The sequence below is a fragment of the Ictalurus punctatus genome, chromosome 20 (assembly GCF_001660625.3).
Source record: "Ictalurus punctatus breed USDA103 chromosome 20, Coco_2.0, whole genome shotgun sequence".
In the NCBI taxonomy this organism is placed as follows: domain Eukaryota; kingdom Metazoa; phylum Chordata; class Actinopteri; order Siluriformes; family Ictaluridae; genus Ictalurus; species Ictalurus punctatus.
Window position 1 is genome coordinate 16,914,636 of NC_030435.2, and position 21,181 is coordinate 16,935,816.

General features: G+C 39.8%; 1 protein-coding gene across 8 annotated transcripts in view; it reads right to left on the reverse strand.

Annotated features, from left to right (window-relative positions):
- LOC108280524 (myomegalin) overlaps positions 1-21,181 on the reverse strand; it is a 65,506-nt gene that overhangs the window by 38,486 nt on the left and 5,839 nt on the right. For 5 of the 8 annotated variants that reach the window (XM_017495580.3, XM_053673726.1, XM_017495578.3 and 2 more), the window contains exon 1: positions 1,504-3,506. In XM_017495580.3, coding sequence (XP_017351069.1) covers positions 1,504-2,667 — 1,164 coding nt within the window. In that variant the 5' untranslated portion in view covers positions 2,668-3,506. Of the gene's footprint in view, positions 1-1,503; positions 3,508-9,339; positions 9,394-11,253; positions 11,408-12,526; positions 12,688-12,824; positions 12,949-16,623; positions 16,701-21,181 lie in introns of those variants that run through there. The other 3 variants (XM_017495576.3, XM_017495577.3, XM_017495581.3) reach the window with 2 other exon arrangements.

Below are 21,181 nucleotides of genomic sequence, written 5' to 3' on the forward strand. Positions count from 1 at the left end.
TTCTCAAAAAAAACAAAAACAAAAAAAAACTTAAATAAAATAATAATATATACACATAAAAAAAACCCAAAAAAAAACAAAAAACAAAAAAAAAAAAAACAGGGCGATACTCTCTTATTCCTTTCCACTACACTACTCAGTCCTGCCACTCTTAAATTGTCAGAGAACACCGTCATGGCCCTGTATAGTGCTGTACCAATCACGAGGTCAGACGTTGTGATCTGTGTGTGTGTTTGTGTGTTCTGCCACCAGCAGGCTGTGAGACAACTAGGTCAGTGGTGATGCCACCTCCGCCATATTAACCTACTTAGATGAAAGTGCCCTGCCTTTGGCTAAACTAGGAAGGGCAAAGACCACCTCAGTAGAGACAAATGGTTGATGAGAGCTAGCTTTGTTCACTAATCACTAATGTAGAGCACTTCCTGAGCTGCAAATCTACCAATCAGAGGTACCACTTCCTGCTTCTGTAGCATGCTCGTCATCCATGACAGTGTTATAATTTTATTTACATAAATAGTAAATATGTAATAATTTATTTACATTTTAAATAGTGATAACAGATTGTGCAGAACGCTTAAAACAAACAAGCTAATTCCCCTTTTTCCTATTATGAAACATTATAATGGTATATCTCTTCTGAGATAATGTAAACTATTGATATACAAATTAGCGTTTTCCTCGTTCTAACACTACAGATCTTCAATCAACCCTCTTCAGGACAAGGTCTAGTTGGAAACCACTGTGACAACCTATAAAAAGGCTTATCTTTCCTCTACATTTCCTCCTTTATCCATAGAATAAGCAGCAGCTCTAATCTGTTGGTAATGGTTGGGTAAATTTACACACCCGATAGTGCGATTGATGTCGTATTGATTCAGACGTCCACGGGGGGGCCATAAGCTACACAGACTGTCCTTAATGACAGCTACATGGATTTTAACACTAAATCACTTAACACAATAAATCTTCCCTATACTCGACGTTTGTTACCGTCCTCAGGACTTATCCAGCACTGGAGAGCAAATAATGTGAAGCCGATAAGCACTATTCTGGCACAATCCCAGTCAAAGGCTAAATGATATCAAATGTTTTCCCCTAGATAACCTGCAAGCTAGTAGGAAAAGTACTATGAATTGAACATACAGCAAAGGCAGCTTTGGTAAAACTTTCATTGTTCAAGTGCAACGGTAGTGCTTTTCGACCATAGTCAGTTATTTTGAACGTTCACTATCAGAATTCACCATGGACCTCTAGACTTCCATTATATGTGAATTTCAAGCAGAAATTCCTGTCTGTAGTAGTTTCACATATGCTACTAGACCAGGTTTAAAATAAATAAATAAATAAATAAATAAATAAATAAATAAAAAATAGTTGAATATTCTTTTCATTAGTATGCACCCTGACTAAGACCTGTCCTAAACGATCATAATACTCTAATCCTGTATGGTTGGTCAGTTAGGTACCCTGAGACAGATAGGACTTCATCATCTACCACTTCACCTTCTTTTCAACCTTCTTCAAGCAGAAAGGCAAGTACTCCACGTATACATCATCCCACATTTCCTCCAGCTCAGCCAACTCCAGGGCCAGGCCCAGCCGAATTTGTGGTGGCCCTGGCATCTCCAGCGCAGAGGCTGCCCTATCAGTGGGGGTCCTCAGGGATTGTTCAGGGTTGCCTAGTTTAAAGCCTGTATCCACACAGCCAGGTTTGATTAAAACAGGCAGCCTACTTCCATTGGGGACTCGGATGGGTTTGTATACACAGTTCTGAACCAGGCACAGTGCTAGCTGCAGTCTGCTAGTTGCATTCGTATGGTCTAGATTGGATTCCAAGTGCTGCTCGGAGACAGAGTCCCAGTTCTGCTCTTCCCTCCCGTCTCGCTCTACGTCTCCAACAGGGGGCACTGCAGCCAGGGTGGAAGTCAGGGACTCCGCTGAGTTGCTGGAGCTTGGCCTCCCTCCCAAAGTCTTGTCACCATCAGATGAAGCCCTTGCTGTTTGCTGGCTCTCAGGAACAAGGGTAGTGGATGCCGTCGTTGTCATGGTAGTCTCAGAGTAGCGTGTGGAAGGACCACAGGAAGTGCTACGCGCCAGCTTCCTGGGGACCTTGCACACAGCCTCATAGTCAGAGTCAGCTACGCGGAGCGCGCTGCAGCCTCGGCATCTTCTTGACCGATGCCAGAGCGAGGACATGTCCGACCCATGGCACTGCGGATTATGGCTACACTCCAACGTTTGCTCCTCGTCCTCCGCCCACGACTCGTAAACTGAATACATCAGGTCATCTTCGACCAGAGCGCAGTACTTAGCGTCATGCAGGCTCGATATATCCACCATGCAGTCTTTCTCCACAGACGTCGCATCGTCGTTGTGCTTGCGATACATCCCGCTGATGCACTGCCGCAGACGGTCTTTCTCCAGCAGGAGCTTGTGCAGGCGCTCAATGGAGAGCGCCTCCACGCGCGCAACCACCGTGTCAAAGCGATACATCCGCTCGAGCATAAAGGCACACTTGCTGCAGACGAACTCTCCACGGCCGTCCCGCCGCAGCTCGTGGCCCAGAGCGTGCGACAGCAGCAACTGCAGCTTGGCTGCCGGGTGGAAGATCCAGCGGCGTTGGTTTCCGCACAGCTCCCGGGCGCAAACCCGGCACACCTCCTTCATCTTGGACTGTGGATTATCCAAGTCTTTCCAGGATGAATGATCACTCGAAACTTGGTGTGAGTGTCCAAACCGGTGTGTGAGAATTAATCTGGGTGACAAAAACACCACCAATGCTATAAATGTCTTGTGCTGAAGAGATCGGACACGGTTGTAGGCTTGGAGGTCGGTAGATCTACAGCAGATCTGGTTAGATCAGGTCTGACAGCCAATGAAATCTGATCTGTAGAAGTACAAACTAGAAATGGGAGGAAATGTGTACATAAATAGTGCATCTCTCTAAATGGGGTGAATATTTGGTTGTCTATCTTGGCTGAGGAGACTCAGAGCAGGTGACAGGAGACTTCACCTGATGATGAAGCCTTCCTTGTTAAACCAGGCCACGCTGCAGTCTTTTATATCCGGAAAATGAAGGTCGATGTACCGGTATGGTACTGAAGGCATGAAACTCGCTTTCGACAAAGCATAAAAACCCAGTTTAGACTTTTATCCTACGTAAATCCGAATGTCACCGAAACAGACGCCGTTTTAGGAGCCATTTTGTCGGTTAGAGACGCCGGCTGTTTTCCCCCCTCACGGCGGTGGTTCATCCCTCATATCACTGCTTCACCGCCACATCCTCCGTCACTGCCCTGTCAGCTATAGAACGCAGGTAGCAACGCTTCAGTCCTTAATGGCTTCATTCTCCCTCCCATTCTCTGTCCACGTCTTTGTTTTTTTTTTCCCTTTCTCTCTCTATCTCCAAACAGAGAGACAATCCGCTGTGCTTTAAAAGCAGCCACGGCGGTACAGAGACACCGCTCTAAATAAAGAGCCACACACAGCAGTGATGTAGCAGCGCTGTGGGTGTCGAGGCTCGCGACGACAGGACGTACCATTTCCCCAAACACGGGTTGTGCCATTTGTCCCAACGCGCTCTGAGTGTAATGTATTCACTCAAGATTTGAAATCTCTTGCGCTATGAAGATTACAAAGAGAAAAACGATTTAAAAAAATTAAAGCTTTGAGAAATGTTTAAACAATGTATTGGCAAAAATATAGCTCAAGAAGCGGGCGGTCTCTACCTCTGCAGTGTGAGTTGGAATGCCCCACTCAGGCTTTACTAAACCGCAATGTGTTAGGTTCAGCGAGCAGGTGAAATGTCGCGCGGTATTGATGTAGCGGATATGATGTAGTGCATCGTGTCATTTTTTAATCCCGGGTGTCATATTAATGCAAGTGGTTACGACTAGAAAAAAAAGAAAAAGAAAACGTTCATACATTTCAAATGACATTTTTTTTTAAAGAAAAAAAAAATCCCCCCACGAACACGTGATCTCTGATGGCTCACATGATTTATTTTGTAATGAAATTCTGAGCTCACATTTTAAAACTTTGGCCAATTTTCACTTTGGTAAATGATTTCCTTCGTTACCCAAAATATCATTCAACTACCGGATGACAGTGGTGCACGGCGTGGCATTTGGGCCTTTGCTAGAGAGCGATGCAGCAGCGCTTTAGTCTTTTAGCCTGTCCAGTTCTCTCCCCTCCTCATCTGTACACTCTGCTCAAACAGATCAGGTTCTAAAGTACTGCGCTCTTCATCTCATAGATAACTAACCGAGCCGTCATGTGAGTAGAGATACCCGATTATCTCAAGCTAAATTATGTATTAGATAAATGCTATTTATATAACAAAGCGATGAGGTGCAATTTTAGCAGTAGTCAGACAGATGCTTTGCAATGAGGTCAGTCTGCCTCGGGGCCTCATTTGAACTGATTTCTATTATAAATACAACGCTGGATCTGTAACCTTGCTGACGTGTTGAGTGCTGTTGTTGGTTCATTCTTGCTCAAAAATAGACGGCATGGCCGACACATCAGTGCCGTGTACTTTAGACGACGCTAAATATAAATTTGGACACAATCATTTGAGAGCCACGGTAACGTGCCTATTGTGTGACATGTACAAGGTTATGTAAAGGTGGTGATGGTCACAGTGTATCAGCTAGACACAAACACACCCACATGCGCCGTCTGAATCTTATCTCCTTCATGGAAGTGGTCAAAGGAGAGTCATCCACCTCCTGAAAGGTCATGTTTACTGAGAATCATGACAAGCATGTGGGGCTAACCAACAAAGAGTATGTTCTCTAAAACTGAATTAGCTACAGGGCAGTCACATCTGAAGCAGAAATGGTGTGCTGTTACGGTTTGAATGCGTAAGCATGCCATTTTTCGTATACTGAAAACGCCTAAGTACTCAGCAGCATGTCCCCAGAGTTTCACTTCCTGTGACTACTACCACCTGCAGCTCCCTAGTCTAGTCTTTGCATGTTTTTCTTGAACATGATTTAGATGATTTTATCATAGCTGAAATGCGGTCTTCAGTAGAAGCTCTTAACTAGAGCAATGTAATCTGCAATAACACAAAACACTTGGGTCAATCTGTCAGGATTCACGGAATAAAAGACTAGACACGAATGCTATTCCCATTTGCTCTGAATAGAAAAAGGAAACCATTTAAAAGCTACGTGAGGACCTACGTAAGTGCATGAACAAATGCCAGTGTTGAGAAATACAAAACAATGGCTAAAGAAGTAGGATTTTTAGATCTCTGGACCATAAAGATGAATTTTTTCAATAAATGTCTCCTGCAACTGTAACCCCTTTACGTCTTAGTTGTCTTCTGGGTTAGACCTACTTTAACATGTTAAAAAAAAAAAAAACAAAAAAAAAACACTTTTGTAGTACAATTTAAGAATAGTATGAAAGGTATGTTTACAATATTCCTAATTTAATTAATAATAACTAATTTATATTATTCTAGATTCAACAGTGCTTAAGAAAAAAAGACAGGCAAGTCAGGCAGAACAGAGATTCAATAAAGGTGGTTAATGATACAGTAACAATAAACTTTGAAAAACTGTGACATTAGGTTTAATCAGCTACACACACAAATATACACAAATTCATTTTGAAAGCAATTACATTCAGTTATGTTGGCAATGTTGCATGGTATTTACGCTTGTCAAGTGTAACAATGTTCCATATTTTCTTTAGAAAGTAACCAGTAAACACCAAGCTGATATATATACACGTTTGTAAGAAGAAAAAAAATACTTTAGTGCACTACTCCGTCTTTGACTTTCTAAATAGATCACATTTCATCCACCATTTTTGGCACGTTTAGTTGTGGTAGGTTTTACACAAACGTCCTATTGTAGTGTAATGAGCGAGTCTGTCATTAGCCAGTCTTATGAATCTGGGGGTTACCTGATTTTACAGTCAAATCAGATAACATGCAAAACTCAAACTTACACAAATGTGGAAAGACCTTAATATCAGAAAGGAATAAAGAGCACAAATGAGTACAATGTACATACTGTATATAATACACCAACTACAACGACTGGCCTAATTATTTTCCACCAGCCCTTCTTGCTCAACCCAAGTCCTCTTAAACCCCTGTTAAAATGGCAGGCTTTTGTGATATGAAAAAAGAAAGAAAGAAAGAAACAAGATAAATCATGTCAAAACCTGTTCTACCTTTTTTGTGAAATCTTAACCTATTCATTAAAGTGAAAAACAATATGAATCATTTTAGGGGAAAAGAATAATGATACTTTTCTTTTTTTTTTTTTAAAAGTACAATAACCTGGTTGCATAAGTGTGCACAGCCCTAAACTAATACTTAGTTGAAGCACCTTTAGATTTTATCACAGCATTCAATCTTTTTGGGTAAGAGTCAATCAGTTCGGCACATCGTGACTTTCATCCTTGTAAAAACATTTGAATTGACTGGGCATCTCCTGTCCACAGCCCTCTTCAGGTCACCCCAGAGATTTTTGATTGGATTTAGGCCTAGACTCTGGCTGGGCCATTCTAAAACCTTGAACTTATTTTGGATTTGTTTTCCTTTGTTGATCTGGAGGTTTGTTTTGGCTCGTTGTCATGCTGAAAGGTGAAATTCCTCTTCTACTTAAGATTTTTAGCAGAAGCCTTAAGGTTTTGTACCAAAATTGACAGGTATTTGGAACTATTCATTATTCCCTCCACCCTGATTAAAGCCCCAGTTTTAGTTGAAGAAAAACAGCCCCAAAGTGTGATGCTGCCACCACCATGCTTCCCCATGGGGATGGAGTTCTTTTGGTCATGTGCTTTGTTTTTTTTTTGTGTGTGTGCCAAACATATCTTTTGCTATTATGGCTACAACTTTGGTTTCATCAGTCCATAAAACATTATTCCACATGGTTTTGGGAGATTGGATGTATTTTCTTTTATTTATTTTTTGGTGTGCACACTTCTGCAAGCTAGGTATTGGGAGTCCCCCCCCCAAAAAAAACAGATTTCTGGATGTTTGTCACTTGATATTTATATGTTGCAATTTCACAATAAAGGTGAAAAAGTTTCTGACACGATTTAACTTAGTTTCTTTCTTTCTTTTTTTTTTTACATAACAAAAACCTGCCATTTTAACAGGGGTGTGTAGACTTTTTATATCCGCTGTATAAGACTTACTGCATTCCATGTTTGCATCTGGTGGTTAAAGTGTGTAAGACTGAAAGAGTGAATGAGTGTGTATGTGAATGTCTGAGAGAGCCAGAGCGAGCGAATATGAGCGAGTGAGGCAGCCGGGTCGAAGTCGGACAGCAATCCGAGCCGAGTAATTCCTGCCATCTCCAGCGTTTGCATATTCCACTGTGCTGATTTACAAGTCAAACAGTGCCTGGAGGCAACATGTACTCATGCCTTCTCAGAAACACATCAAACACATACTGTACACTAGTCACCTTCCCGTCCTCAGTGGCCAAGTGGCAGCTGCACAATCCTGGGTCACTTCCCAATAGGATCACATCTCCTAATAGTCCTAATATCATATAGACTGTATAACCCTGAACACACATCACATCCTTTACGACTTCATAACACAGAAGAATAAACTCTTCCTTAAACTATCGGAGAAGTTCATACAGGAAACACTATATAATAAAGCATAACATGTTATGCAAAACACTTTATACATTTTATTGAGAAAAATATGACTACACAATTCATACCCAGTGTCCTCCTCTAGTAAACAGAAACTTCAATAGAAATCACCACACACCCACTATTACTCTCTGAGTAGTGTTTATTTATGAAGCTCCACATTAATCCATAAAGCACTCCACCCTCAATGTAATACCACAGACACATGGCTGATGAATACCAAAGGTGAGACTGAAACTGGCCTGCTTTTAGCAGAAAGAATTTTAGGCAAAGTTTACAATGGACCTGTGTCTCATTTTCTTTCAATTTGACCACATGGTAGCAAAAAGAAATAAGATGTAGCGAAATATCACACAGGGAAACGATAGTAAATAATAGAATCCAGTAAATAAGAAAAGAAATGCTGTTATAGGAAAATAATCAAATACTGGTGGTAATGAAGCGGAGGGGCTTTATTATACCTATAAATGACAAGTATAGCTTGATACATAGTGTTTAATTTCACTTATACTACAGCAGCTTCCCAAAGATATATATATATATATAAAATCAAAGAATAAAACATTGTAGGTTTTATCCATTTATAGTTACATTTACAAGTTAGTTCCTATTATAGCAGCAATAAACTGTTTCTCTTGTGCTTCCTGAATAGGACTTAGATTTTACTGTACTGGTCCACTCAAAGGAACAGCTTTAGCTCTGACTGTCACCAAGTGGAGACACTTGAGACTCCTTCCATAGCTCATAGAAGGGGAACTCATGACTCTCTTGACTTTACTGCACAAGCTATAATGTGCTCGATGTTAATTTGCTTGAAAAGGCTCCAAACTCAGAATGAAGACAGGAATGATTCATTATTTCTCTTTCGCTTTCAAATCTCTCTTTCAAGGTGACCTTTCTTTATCCTCCACTAGAGGGCATGCTCTGATCATGAATATTAGCCAATGAACCGAGACATCGTGTAAAACTAAAACAATCAAGAAGGTACGAGCAAATTGAGTTCAATTTAGTTATGTTTAAAACTTAAATGACTTAAAGCTATTACTAAAAACTCTAAAGTTACTTTAGTTCTACACATTTAACTGATGCCTATCCATTTGATATCAAGACATGAGATCAACATAAACCCTTACTTAAAATGCATACTGGAATTAATAGTCATATTAGGTGATGATTCTGGGTTGGACAAATCACTAGCCTGGGTTTCTGGAGCTATACAGTTTAAAATCATAGTTACTCAGTGGTTGTTCAGTGATCACTAGCATTTTTTTTACTTATATACTGGTGGTCATTGTGCATAAACATGATTCAGGTGCTCATGATTATGTGACTCAGTGATAGTGTGTGACAGGAACATGTGGAATGCAAGTGTAACCCTTACAAGGTACGTACGCCCACAACAAATAAATATGTAAGACATCAGTCAGGATTGTCCCCCCCTTACAAATCACGCCCAGTATTATAAGTTACGCCCACAATAAATACAGTTAAGGCTAGGGTTAAAGAAACTGACGAAATTCACACACCTATCTTCAAGTGGGCGTGGGAATGTTGCGTAGTGTGATTTACTAGTCGGCGTTCCTTGTAATGGGCGTGGTTTACAGTCCAAAGGACTGAAGCCGAACAGAACAGAACTGCTAGTAGATTTCTCTGGGGTTTGGCACACAAATATACATTTACTGACACAAATACAGTGAGTCCTACCTGCATCTCCTGTTGGACACGCAGCCTCTCACGGCCCAGCTCTTCCTGATAAAACTGTGACGATGAAGAAAAGCAATCACTATCATACACAATGTCATATACACTATATGTGTAATTAAAATCATTTGGAGCTTCTTAAATGTTAATGTGTGCTGTGAATGACAGCACAATCACCTCACAAGTCATTTTTATTTAGAATTTCTTTTAAGATTTTGAACAATATATTTGACTTGGCTTTGAGTTCCGCACCTCGTTCCAAGAGGTACAACTTGAGAACGAGAGCGCGAAAGCGGATTCACTTCACCAGCAACTCAGCAGCTGCTGATGTGTCAGCGGAAATATGAGTTCTAGCAGAACATCCATCAATCAATAGCAAGTGAGAGACCTGCCTGACTAAATGAACCCCTCTCTTGCCAGTGAAATCTCTCAAATTATATATATATATATATACACATACATACATATACATATCACTCATACATACATACATACATATAATATATAAAATATAATTTGTATACAAATATGTATATAGAATATGCATACATACACTCATGCATACCTACAGTGCCCTTCACAAATATTGGCACCCTTAGTGTTTGTTTGTGTGTATTTATATATGTGTGTGTATGTATATATATATATATATATATATATATATATATATATATATATATATATATATATATACGGTTTGTTCGAGTCTAACAACTTTTAATTGTTTGATGTTTTTTAAAAAATTCACTAGCACTAGCCTACGATCCTGCGTGAAGTACCATGAAAGAAACGCATGTGATTAAGCTAACAGATTTATACGGCATACAATGTCATAAAGATATCGGTCCTGCCAGTGGTGACGTTTTAGAACGCGAGTACGTATTCATGTCATCAGTGTCCCAATGTGTAGTGATCCAGGTTCCTTACCAGTGCCTGATATACTGATTCACGACCTCGGGCGCTAATTGAGACACACCTTATATTACTCTTTATTGTTGAGCTGGTCTCTTTTCCCTCAAAATCACCCCAGTGTTATTAAGATAATAAAGCAAGTGAAGGTGAGTTTCATAGTGATGATTATTACAAAACTATGGTCACAGTATGACAGATTTATGACAAAATAGTTTGTAAACCTGCATTAATCACAGAATTAAAAATATATCTTTGATATACTGTGTAAATACAGTATTCACATGACATTCATAATTTCAACAGGTGTGAGGAAAGGGCTTTTCACGGCTTATTAATGTTTCTGTTGCAGTTGCAATTCACATCACAGCCACCAGAGCGCTAGAAATAACAATTCCAGAAAGACTTCTTAAACCGGATGTTCCTTGTGCCCCATGGATGTTCTTTTGCCTGCTGTCACACACACACACACACACACACACACACACACACACACACACACACACACACGCTTGTTCACTCACCTGCTCACTCACCCGTTCAATCACCCACTCACTCACTCGTCCACTCACCCATTCACTCACTCGTTCAATCACTCGTCCACTCACCCACTCATTCAATCACTTGTTCAATCACCTATTCACTCACTCGTTCAATCACCTGTTCACTCACTCGTTCAATTACCTGCTCACTCACCCGTCCAATCACTCGTTCAATCACCCGCTCACTCACTCATTCACTCACTCGTTCACTCACCCGCTCACTCACCCGTTCAATCACTCGTTCACTCACCCACTCACTCATCCCTTCAATCACTCATTTACTCACTCGTTCAATCACCCGCTCAGACACCCATTCAATCGCTCGTTCAATCACCCGCTCACTCACCCATTCACTCACTCGTTCAATCACCCGCTCACTCACCCGTTCAATCACTTGTCCACTCACCCATTCACTCACTCGTTCAATCACTCGTTCAATCGCTCGTCCACTCGCTCGTCCACTCACCTCTGCATCTCTCTCTTTCTGCAGTAGCGAAGTAGAGAGCTCTTGGAGCTGTTCGTCCATCTCTGTGACTCTCTCTCTCAGAGAGCTCCTCTCCTCCGTTAACTCCCGTATCAGCATCTCCTTACGGCGCACTGCCGCAGTGAGCTCCTCAATCCTGTAGATAAATAACACACATTAACAACCTGTACAACTGTGTGGGTGTGACCAAAATAACACAACACTACAGACATACTCCAGATCTACAGAGTGGCGGACCGCGGTCGGGGATTTCAGCAGCCGAACCAAGGACTCAGGAAAAAAAATCAAATCAAATACTGTAGCAGAACTCATAAAAATGAAAACATTAAAGCTGTAGCAGCAGGTTTTCCAAACACGTACAAACCCGGCTTCTACTGCAGATCCTCTGTTGTGCCATCTAATCACATACAGATTTTTTTTAACCTATCTGGTCTGATAAACTGATCGCATGGCTCATTTAAAAAAAATAATAATCAGACCATTTAAATATAAATGGACAAAGAGTATTATTCTCTGCATGTCAAATTCAAAAAGATGTCTCATAGGCGTCTCCACGGCGCTGCTCCAAAGTGGTAATGATGAGCACCTTTACGAAACCAAAACATAACCACTTTGATTTTCGATTTAACCATAAACTAATTATTATTGTTTAAGCATTGTTATCATTCAGCCATGGTAGTTTTGTTAGCAGGACAAATAAGATCATTATTTGCAAAAGATGAATAACAAACATGAAATATTTTTTTTTAAATAATAATAATTCAGCAGTCTAAATGAGTTTATGAAAATCTGTATATTGAATATTGTCCATAGTGTCACTGAAGCTGTGAGTGCTTTTGGTTAGATAAGTAGCACAAGTGTGACATGTTCAGACAGCACATGTTTTCTGGCATTAAAAATACACTGGAATCCATTTAAGACTCGTCCATCTTCGTGCTAGATCGCTTTTTTTTTCTTCACTGTGCTCTGTGGATTAACTCCAGCTCAAGATAGTTTAAGAGGCTAAAAATTTAGAGGCTAAAAATTCATTCAACACTTTAGACATGCTGCTTTTAATATAGTTTTAATAGAGCTCTAGGTTTTGTTTAGTGGAGAGAGACACAGAGATAGAGAGAGAGAGAGAGAGAGAGAGAGAGAAAGTGCATGTGTTGTGGGGGTATTGGGTTATTTTTAGAGGGAGAACTATTTTAAATTGCCTCAGATTGTAGGTCAGAGAGAACAACTCAATTATAACAACTCTCTCCTTTTCTCTTACCTTTTGCTATCTCTGTTGTCAGGCAGCAGTATGGGAGGTTTGGAGCTCTTAGCAACAGACATCTCCTTGGTGATGGGCTCCATCGTGACAGGGGGATGCTGGGAACAGGACTCTGCAAGACTGGCCATGCGTTCAGCCTCGCTCCGTGCTAACTGAGCCTCCTGCCATACATAGCATCATCATCATCGTCATCATCGTCATTAATACAGTTATGGTCTTCAGTATGATCAGCACCTGTACAACTGCATGTGTGTGTGTGTGTGTGTGTGTATACACACGTGTGAGAATGTGTCTCTACCTCCTGCAGGAGTTGTATCTTGGTCTGCAGGACCTGCTGCACGTGGTCGATCTCCTGCTGTCTCGCCTCACAGCAACGCTGCAGCTCTGCTTCATTGTTATTGGTCAGGCTCTCCGCTGTTGTCCTATCGGAAAAAACGGCAGGGGCAGGTCATCCTGCTTTGTTTTCAAAAATGTCTACAACACTTGTCCCAGTAACGGCTGCTCATGCTATTAGACGGAAAGGCTAACTCGCAGTGCCTCGACAATGAAGCTCTTTGGGCTGAGCAATCTCCACTCTCCCCGAGGGTTTTCGTCATGATTTCTAATAGTACATCAAATCTATATAATGCTCCACTGGCTTCATGTCATGTTTCCTCTGAATGCCAAATATGGTCAAGATAAAACTTTTGTTCAAACCAAAAACACTAAACTTCTGTTTACGCTTCTGTCGTATTAGTGCGCAGTGTGCGCTTAATCTGTGTACTTGCAGTTTGTCTTTCAAAGACATATGGGGGGATGGGATGGGACGATGATAAAGTACATAATCCACCTTGTTCACATTCCTTACACTCATTACTGTATTTCAAACGCGCCTTCTCAATCAGTGTTGGTGATGTGCAAGCCAAATGCATAAAACCTAGGAGGTGTTTCAATCTGTTTAATCCCCTGACATAACTGTAACTGATAGCTGATAGGCTGCATGAAGTTACAGTCTGGGCTATAAAGAAATCAGCCCCTTCCTTGCTTCTACCATCCTGTGTATTTTCTTTATGCCTATTGGTGGCACTTGATTCCACAAAAGTCCAAAATAACCTGCCTTAAGACATTTGTTAAGAGCAAATAATCTGGTGTGGATGCCAAAAATGAAACCTTATCCTGATGATGTCTATTTATCTTTGAAAGACAGAAGAGCTTAGCACTGCTAGCCCATTTATACCAGCCATCACTGGTCATTCCAACACCCACAGCTATGCACTGTATACATAAAGCTACAGCTGCTTTAAGAACAAATGGCTTGCTCTGGATGTCTCGTTTTTTTTTTCTCCGTTTTTCTGTAAGTGTAGATCTGTGGAATCTCATGCATATGTTCAGATGATAGAGTCAGTTGGCTGACCAAGCCTGGTGGGTTTAAATCCGACCCTAATTTACCCGACATTCCTGAAGAGTTTGCCTGAAATTTTTATTACTATGGTAAAACTATGGTCTTTAGAATTAAATCGGGGGATCGCAAGTGGCACAGGTAACGAAGAAGGTGTGCCCCATCACCCGAGGATGTCTTCAGTCAACCCGAAGCAGAGGATGGCTTTTAAATTTTCCATGTTTAAACGTTTGTCATCATGTCTTAGAATAGCTACGGCTTGTACATCGAGACACACACACACACACACACACACACACGGACTCATTTTTGCAGGGATGGGACTCCCAGAATGGCCCACGCCACTGTGTCTGTCACTGTGTGTATAAATGTGCTGGTTTTAAACCGGGATAACGACTGTCCACTCACACCTACCATGGATGAGTATTTCTCCAGCTGTTACTGTAGAGCCAGCACTTATATTTAACAAACATTTATTTACAACCTGTAGCTGTAACTGTATCACCATGGCGTAAAACGTGTTGTGATTTTATTCATTGACAATCATTTGCATCATTTTGTCAATTTTACTGAAATTAAGTTCAATTAAATAAGCACATTACATTATGTACACATTATGATCACATTATGAGCTCCCCAGTACAGATTGCCGTCTATGTTGTTATCTAACAATTTATTTTGTTCAAAATACGGCAAAAAAAAAGAAAGGTGGGGGTCTAACAGAAAAAAATTAATGGGTGAGGTGAAGTGATGGTGTTAGGGTATGTAGTGAGCTCATGGTCTGGCAACCTGAGATTTGTATAATAAGGGTTCATTTAAATCCAGAGGCCAAGAGCTACATCACTTTTTTTTGGAGATCTGGGGACAACCATTATTTTTGTATGGTATATGACTGACAGTATGTATAATATTTCAGATATTCTTTAGATAAATGTCCTTATCGAGTCTGATAGAGTTTGTAGATAGTAAGCGGTTATGAAGTAACTGGTACAATAATGTATAATAACTTTGCTACTATGCAGTCCCTCTAGGATTTCGCGATTTTGCAATCGCAAAATCAAGAGAACTCTGCAATATTTGGAGGAGCTTGTATCTGTGTGTTACTACGTCTTTACTGGGAGTATGTTCGAATTAAAAAAGGAAGCAGGGTGTGCAATCCTGTTGGCCACAGCTTTATATTCGCGTATGCCACAATAGCATGACTGTAGTTTTGGGTGAATAAAACCTGCATGACGTTTTGTCATAACGTTTGCAGATATGTAATCGGACATACGTTCCCATCAACCAACACATTAGTTTGTCTCGGAGTGCCTCGCTTACCCATAAACCCCCAAGTCTGCACTATAATATTTATGTAGCAATATTTATGTAGCAGTATAAATCAGTTCTTCTGCTGATTGTTAGTCACAGCTAGTGGGTAGGTATTTAAGAAAATCACATGAATTGTCATCTTCATCTGTTCATTTTTCTGCATTTCTTTCCTTATGGTGGTATATCTCATATCTCTATACATCCTTACATTCTTTCTTCCTCCTCCTCTTTGGTTTTATTTCTATTTCTGTATCTATCGGTGTTGCCCTCTGCTTCCTGCCAAGAGCATCCCATATGACTACTTGGTTGACACGTGAATCGAGTGTGCGTTCCATTTTCCAACTGCTCACTGTAACTGGAGAGTGCGAGTGTGTGTGTGTGTGTGTGTGTGCGCATGGCGTGCTCTTCTTGGACTGATCAGTATTAATCCGATTGATCAGACTTCTAGTGCTTTTCCGCTTAACAGCACCGCAACGGAGTTCAATGACGACTCCAAACCCAGGACTATCCGAATTCCGGCCATATGTCAGATTCCTAGTGAAAATATAAAGAAACGTTAAAATAAAATACAATAAATACAACGAAACACCGGGAATTCCAGGCTGAATCTGGAATGTCGTTCTAATTTGCACTAAGTACAACGGTATTATGTTATACCCTATGCAGAGAACAAACAACATGAATAAAAAGCCATTTAACTTAACCATGGCAAATCCGTGGTTTTTCACTGTAGAAAAGTCATTCCAGCCAGGACGATTCTCGGATGATGTGGTTTGATCGATCGATGGTCTATCGGTATTTTATCGGTATTCAGCATGGGTATTTAAGTATGCCACAGCTCACTCAGCAGTGGAAATAGCAATGAAACGTTATTATCCGAGATGCATTGTCCGGCGTAAAAGCACCATTAATGAGCCATTAGTCCACCGTACGTTTCTCGGATGAAGACAAACAGCCTGCATCTGTCTTGTGTGTCTGGATCACCGAATTATTTCCCTGCTTATCACTCTTCACAGCCATAAGGACATATAAACACTTCTCGGAATCGATTAAATGGTTTAACACTGTCTAATAAAGTGAGAAGTGACCCAAGGGCAGCTGGAATGCTGAATGATGAATACACCACTTATTAAGCTGTTATATAGTGTGTAAAAAGGACAACTATATTTAATGATATGTGAAAATTTGCTGTATTATTTATCATGCCTCATTAAAATTAATTCTACTGCCTACAGCTACTATGTAGCAACAAACAAGCAGATGCTCAATGCCACATTTGACCTCTTTCAACAAAACTATTTAACCTTTTGTGCTGCGAAACTTGTTGCATGTTCTACAGTTGTACAGATAAGTAGAAAGACATAGACCGAGACCCAGACTGACAGATGGTAGACAGAAAGAGACTCACAGAGCTTTGTCAAGAAGCTGCTGTTTCTCCTGTAACTCCTGCTTCAAGCTCTCCACCTCCACCTTCAGCTCGATGTTCTGCAATCAACACAAAAACACTGAAATGAAGCTTTAATTAACACTCAAAACTTTCAAATTAATTAGGCGCGTCATAAACATGTTATTTAAATGCCAGTGAAAATATGCGAGACGCTTTATAACCGTATGTTAATTAAATGTGCTTTGACCTTATTGAGATGTTGGCTTAATAGATTTAAGTCACAGATTTGTCAGATATAAAGTTATAATTCCAAAGTTTTGTAATGCTTTGATTACCTCAAATGAATCGATCATAACAGCAATTGGATTTTTCTTCAAATGAAACAGAGTTGGTAATATTGATGCATGGGAAAGTTCCTCGTATTCAGAGTCGAGTTACACACATGCTTAAGCTATTTTCAAAGGACTTTCCGCAGTTTCTGAGTGTATTTACAGCACAAAACATACATTTCAGCATGCATATCGTGGTTACATCAGACTGTCAGACACTTAAAATTGGACTTAATACTGCTCCTCGCTAGAAACCAGTATGATGCAATAAAAATGTGCTTATGTCCAGAAACAGAGTTGCGTGCAAGACAAAGACTACGTTTACATGGACAGCAATAATCTAATTATTGACCTTATTCTGAATAAGGCAATATTGTGATTAAGGTGTTTATATTAGTTGCTTTCAGATTATTCCTTTCATGCTCCTGTTTTACATGTTAAAGGACATAGAGCAATTAAAGGCACACATCATTACGTCACCGCACCACGCTGTCCGACGTCCCTCCAGAATTTCACGCATCAACATACATTTGGTCTTCGTTATGGTACCGTATACAATTTTGGGTGTTTCTTGTTTAATTTTACGAAAACTTCAAGTACAGGTAATTATTTGTCGTTCTGTACATGCTAATAGATGACTGCTTGAAGCCGTGGGCTGCGTCGGAATCCGTGGACTTATTTACTATATAGTAGCCGAAACACATGTATTTCTCCCACTATATAGTAGGTAAGTACGCGGTTTCGGACACAGCCGTGCTCTCTTGTTTGCTGTAAAACGGTTGATCGAATGTCACTTCAGGTGGTATTATCCACGTATTGATGAGACAGAGATGAATTGTCCCTATGACCATAATTAAGCCGTTTTGGGGGATCAGCTTGTTCGAACACCTTCCCTTGGAGTGGAATCTGCTTAGACACAGTCTGTAATTAACTTAATGCAATACAGCCCATGCTGAACAAATATTATTTTTTAAAAAAACAAACAGACAAAAGAACCATTTCATTATATTATCCTTTATACACTATGCACAATAGGTTTGGTTATTAAATCTTCATTTACACATTTAACTTAATTTAATCATCAATCATTTAGACTTACAGTTATGAGTCTTTATTGGTCACATATATATTACAGCACAGTGAAATTCTTTTCTTCGCATATCCCAGCATGTTAGGAGGTTGGGGTCAGACATGATACAGTGCCCTTGGAGCAGAAAGGGTTAAGGGCCTTGCTCAAGGGCCCAACAGTGGCAACTTGGCAGTGCTGGGGCTTGAACCTTGAAATTTCGATCAGTAACCCAAAGCCTTAACGGCTAACCCACCACTGCCCACTTTTTTTTTTTATGATAATGAGTTTTTATTGGTCACATATACATTACAAGGACCTTAACCCTTAACATGCCTTTCTGATTTGCATGATTATACTATTGTTGTTGTTTTTTCAAGTAAGCATAATCTCAGGTAATGAGATAGTGTACACATTCCTACACGTTGTAACGGGAGGTTACGCATAGAAACTGATCTTTACACACAGCACGCAATGCAACAAATGACCTGTGACTGGGTTAACAGTGAGAAATCAGAGATTCAAGGCACGGGGCACTTGAAGTGTGAGGGGATTGTGGGTCTGTGGATGAAACTGCAAGAGATTTTCACTCTCCACATGAGAAAGAGGAAGCCCTGCTGAGCACACAGTTTCTGCCTTAATGAATCTTCATGAGGGAAGGCATGCATGCGCTGACGAAACAGGAGATACGAGCAGCAGTTTGCATTGCGAGGGTCTTTGAGCGTGAGCTTCTGTACCTTACAATTTTATCATATATCCTATTATAGTTTTAAATATATATTTTAAATCGTGTATTATTGTGTATTGTACCACAGCGCTGTTGAGTTCTTCATCCCGATTGCTCAGGTGTTGAGTTATCTTCTAGATTAGTAGTTTTGTTGCAAAAAGTATGCTGTCTTGTGCTTAAAAAACTAATAAATAAATGTTAGTTTTGAAGCAAAACAAGGCAAAAGAACTTTCTGAATGCTCAGTTTTTGGAAAATAATCAACTTCAAGGTTTTAACACTAAGTTTGCACTGGGCCACATCTCACCCCATTGTTGTCCTACAATAATGATGTATTGTTGTCCTGTTGATTATTGTCCTACAATAATGATGTATTGTTGTCCTGTTGATTATTGTCCTACAATAATGATGTTTTATTTTCCTGTTGATTATTGTCCTACAATAATGATGTTTTATTTTCCTGTTGATTATTGTCCTACAATAATGATGTTTTATTTTCCTGTTGATTATTGTGCTAAAATAATAAAGTATTATTGTCCTACAGCACAGCACATATTTCCTTCTTTATTCCTTACTGATTTTTATTGTTAGTTTCATCATTAATTCATTAATCTCGTTTCATCTTTATTGCTTTTTAAATGTTATTTTGTTAGGAGAAATGTATTATCTTGTTTTTATCTATTTTAGTTTAAATTTTTCAGATTTGCTTTTAGTAATTTCGGTTCTGAGGGTAATCGAAAGAGGATTGAAAGAGGGTTTCAGACAGCAATGCATGAATAGACACTGCATGTTTTGGGTTCTTTCGCTTTCGACCAAACAAGAATTAATGTCATATGAAGGCTAAATGGTCAAACGAAAATAAAAATCGAGTCATGACTGTGCTCCATTTTATTTCACATAATATGGGAGGCCATATGTAGCATACAAATACTCTGTGTGCCCTGCGTTTTGATTTTTAGTAATAAATGGCTCAGATTTGCATCCAGCTGCCTCCACCTCATGGCTCCATATTTTTGTTTAGTTCAAGCCTAATTTTAGTATATTATTTTACAATAATATAAAAATAATATAGCCTCATTTTGCTCTCAAAACAATGTTTTTGCTTTAGTTATAATAATCCTGGTACATGTAAAAGTTAATATATATGGAGATCTATATATGAGATACATATCAGTGTGTATATGTGATTTTATAGTAATACAGCTGCATACAGTTGTGCTTATATATAATATATATATATATATATATATATATATATATATATATATATATATATAATATAATATATATATATATATATATATATATATATATATATATATATATATATATATATATGGTCCTTCAATAATATGAAGATGTGTTATTTGTGAGTGTTTGTGTCTATGAATGTGTGTGGTCTGCTCAGCTAAAGCTTGTGATTAAGCAGAGTGGAGTTAACGGAAAGCTGTGGCATCTTTCACTGCTGTCACACAGGTTATATTTAGCACAGAGAAATGTGGTCCTGGCACTGACCGAGAACCGGACCTCGACAGCTGCTGTCCACTTACCTGCTTTTAAAACACACACACACATACACACACACACACACACACACACATACGGTTGACAGGCAATTGCATGAACACAGTGCAATCACATCACATCCAGGCAAACACATACTCAAACAGAGGCAGGAAAAGCTGCACAAGCATGCGTACACCGTACTACACTGACTTTGCGCACTGTATTTTATTTAGTCTTTTTTACAGTATTGGTACACAGTGTAGATGTGTATTTGGACAAATAAACTGGATTCGCTGGGAAACTTGACATCAGTCGAGGCAAAGGTGTAGATAGTAGGTGAACCGAGGCTGAGCTGAAATTCAGGACATTACAGTGCACGTCCTCACTGCAGGCACAGAGCGTAATGTGAGAGGCGAGTGTGTATGGACAGAAGAGCAGAAGGCTGAGGTTGATGGTGTTTACTGCTGCTGACCTTCACGAGAACTCTGGCAGTGCCACACACACATTCCTATGCACATATTCAACACACACACTCATACACACATTGTCACGCACACAGTGAGCAACATGCACTATATAGCAACCATTTCAAGAACACAAACACACACGCGCACACACACTCCTCTTATTAATCATGTGAGGACCTTCCTGACAAAATAAGCTAATTGTTGCTATGCATACACCTAAATGCAACCCTTACATTAATCTAAGTAACCAAAAGGAAACATTTTGGTGCTTTTTTTTTTTTTTTTTAATGAAAGCTGCACTTTATGCAAAGTAGAAGAAAAAAGCAGCCAAATGTCCCCACAAGGTCAAATCTGTCAGATATTCCTATTCTTTCAGGGACGGACGGTCCCCCTAAACGCTCCCAACCCTACTTAACCGCACACACGCACACACATGGACACTATATGGCATACATCTGATTACCTATCTGTACTAATGTACTATGT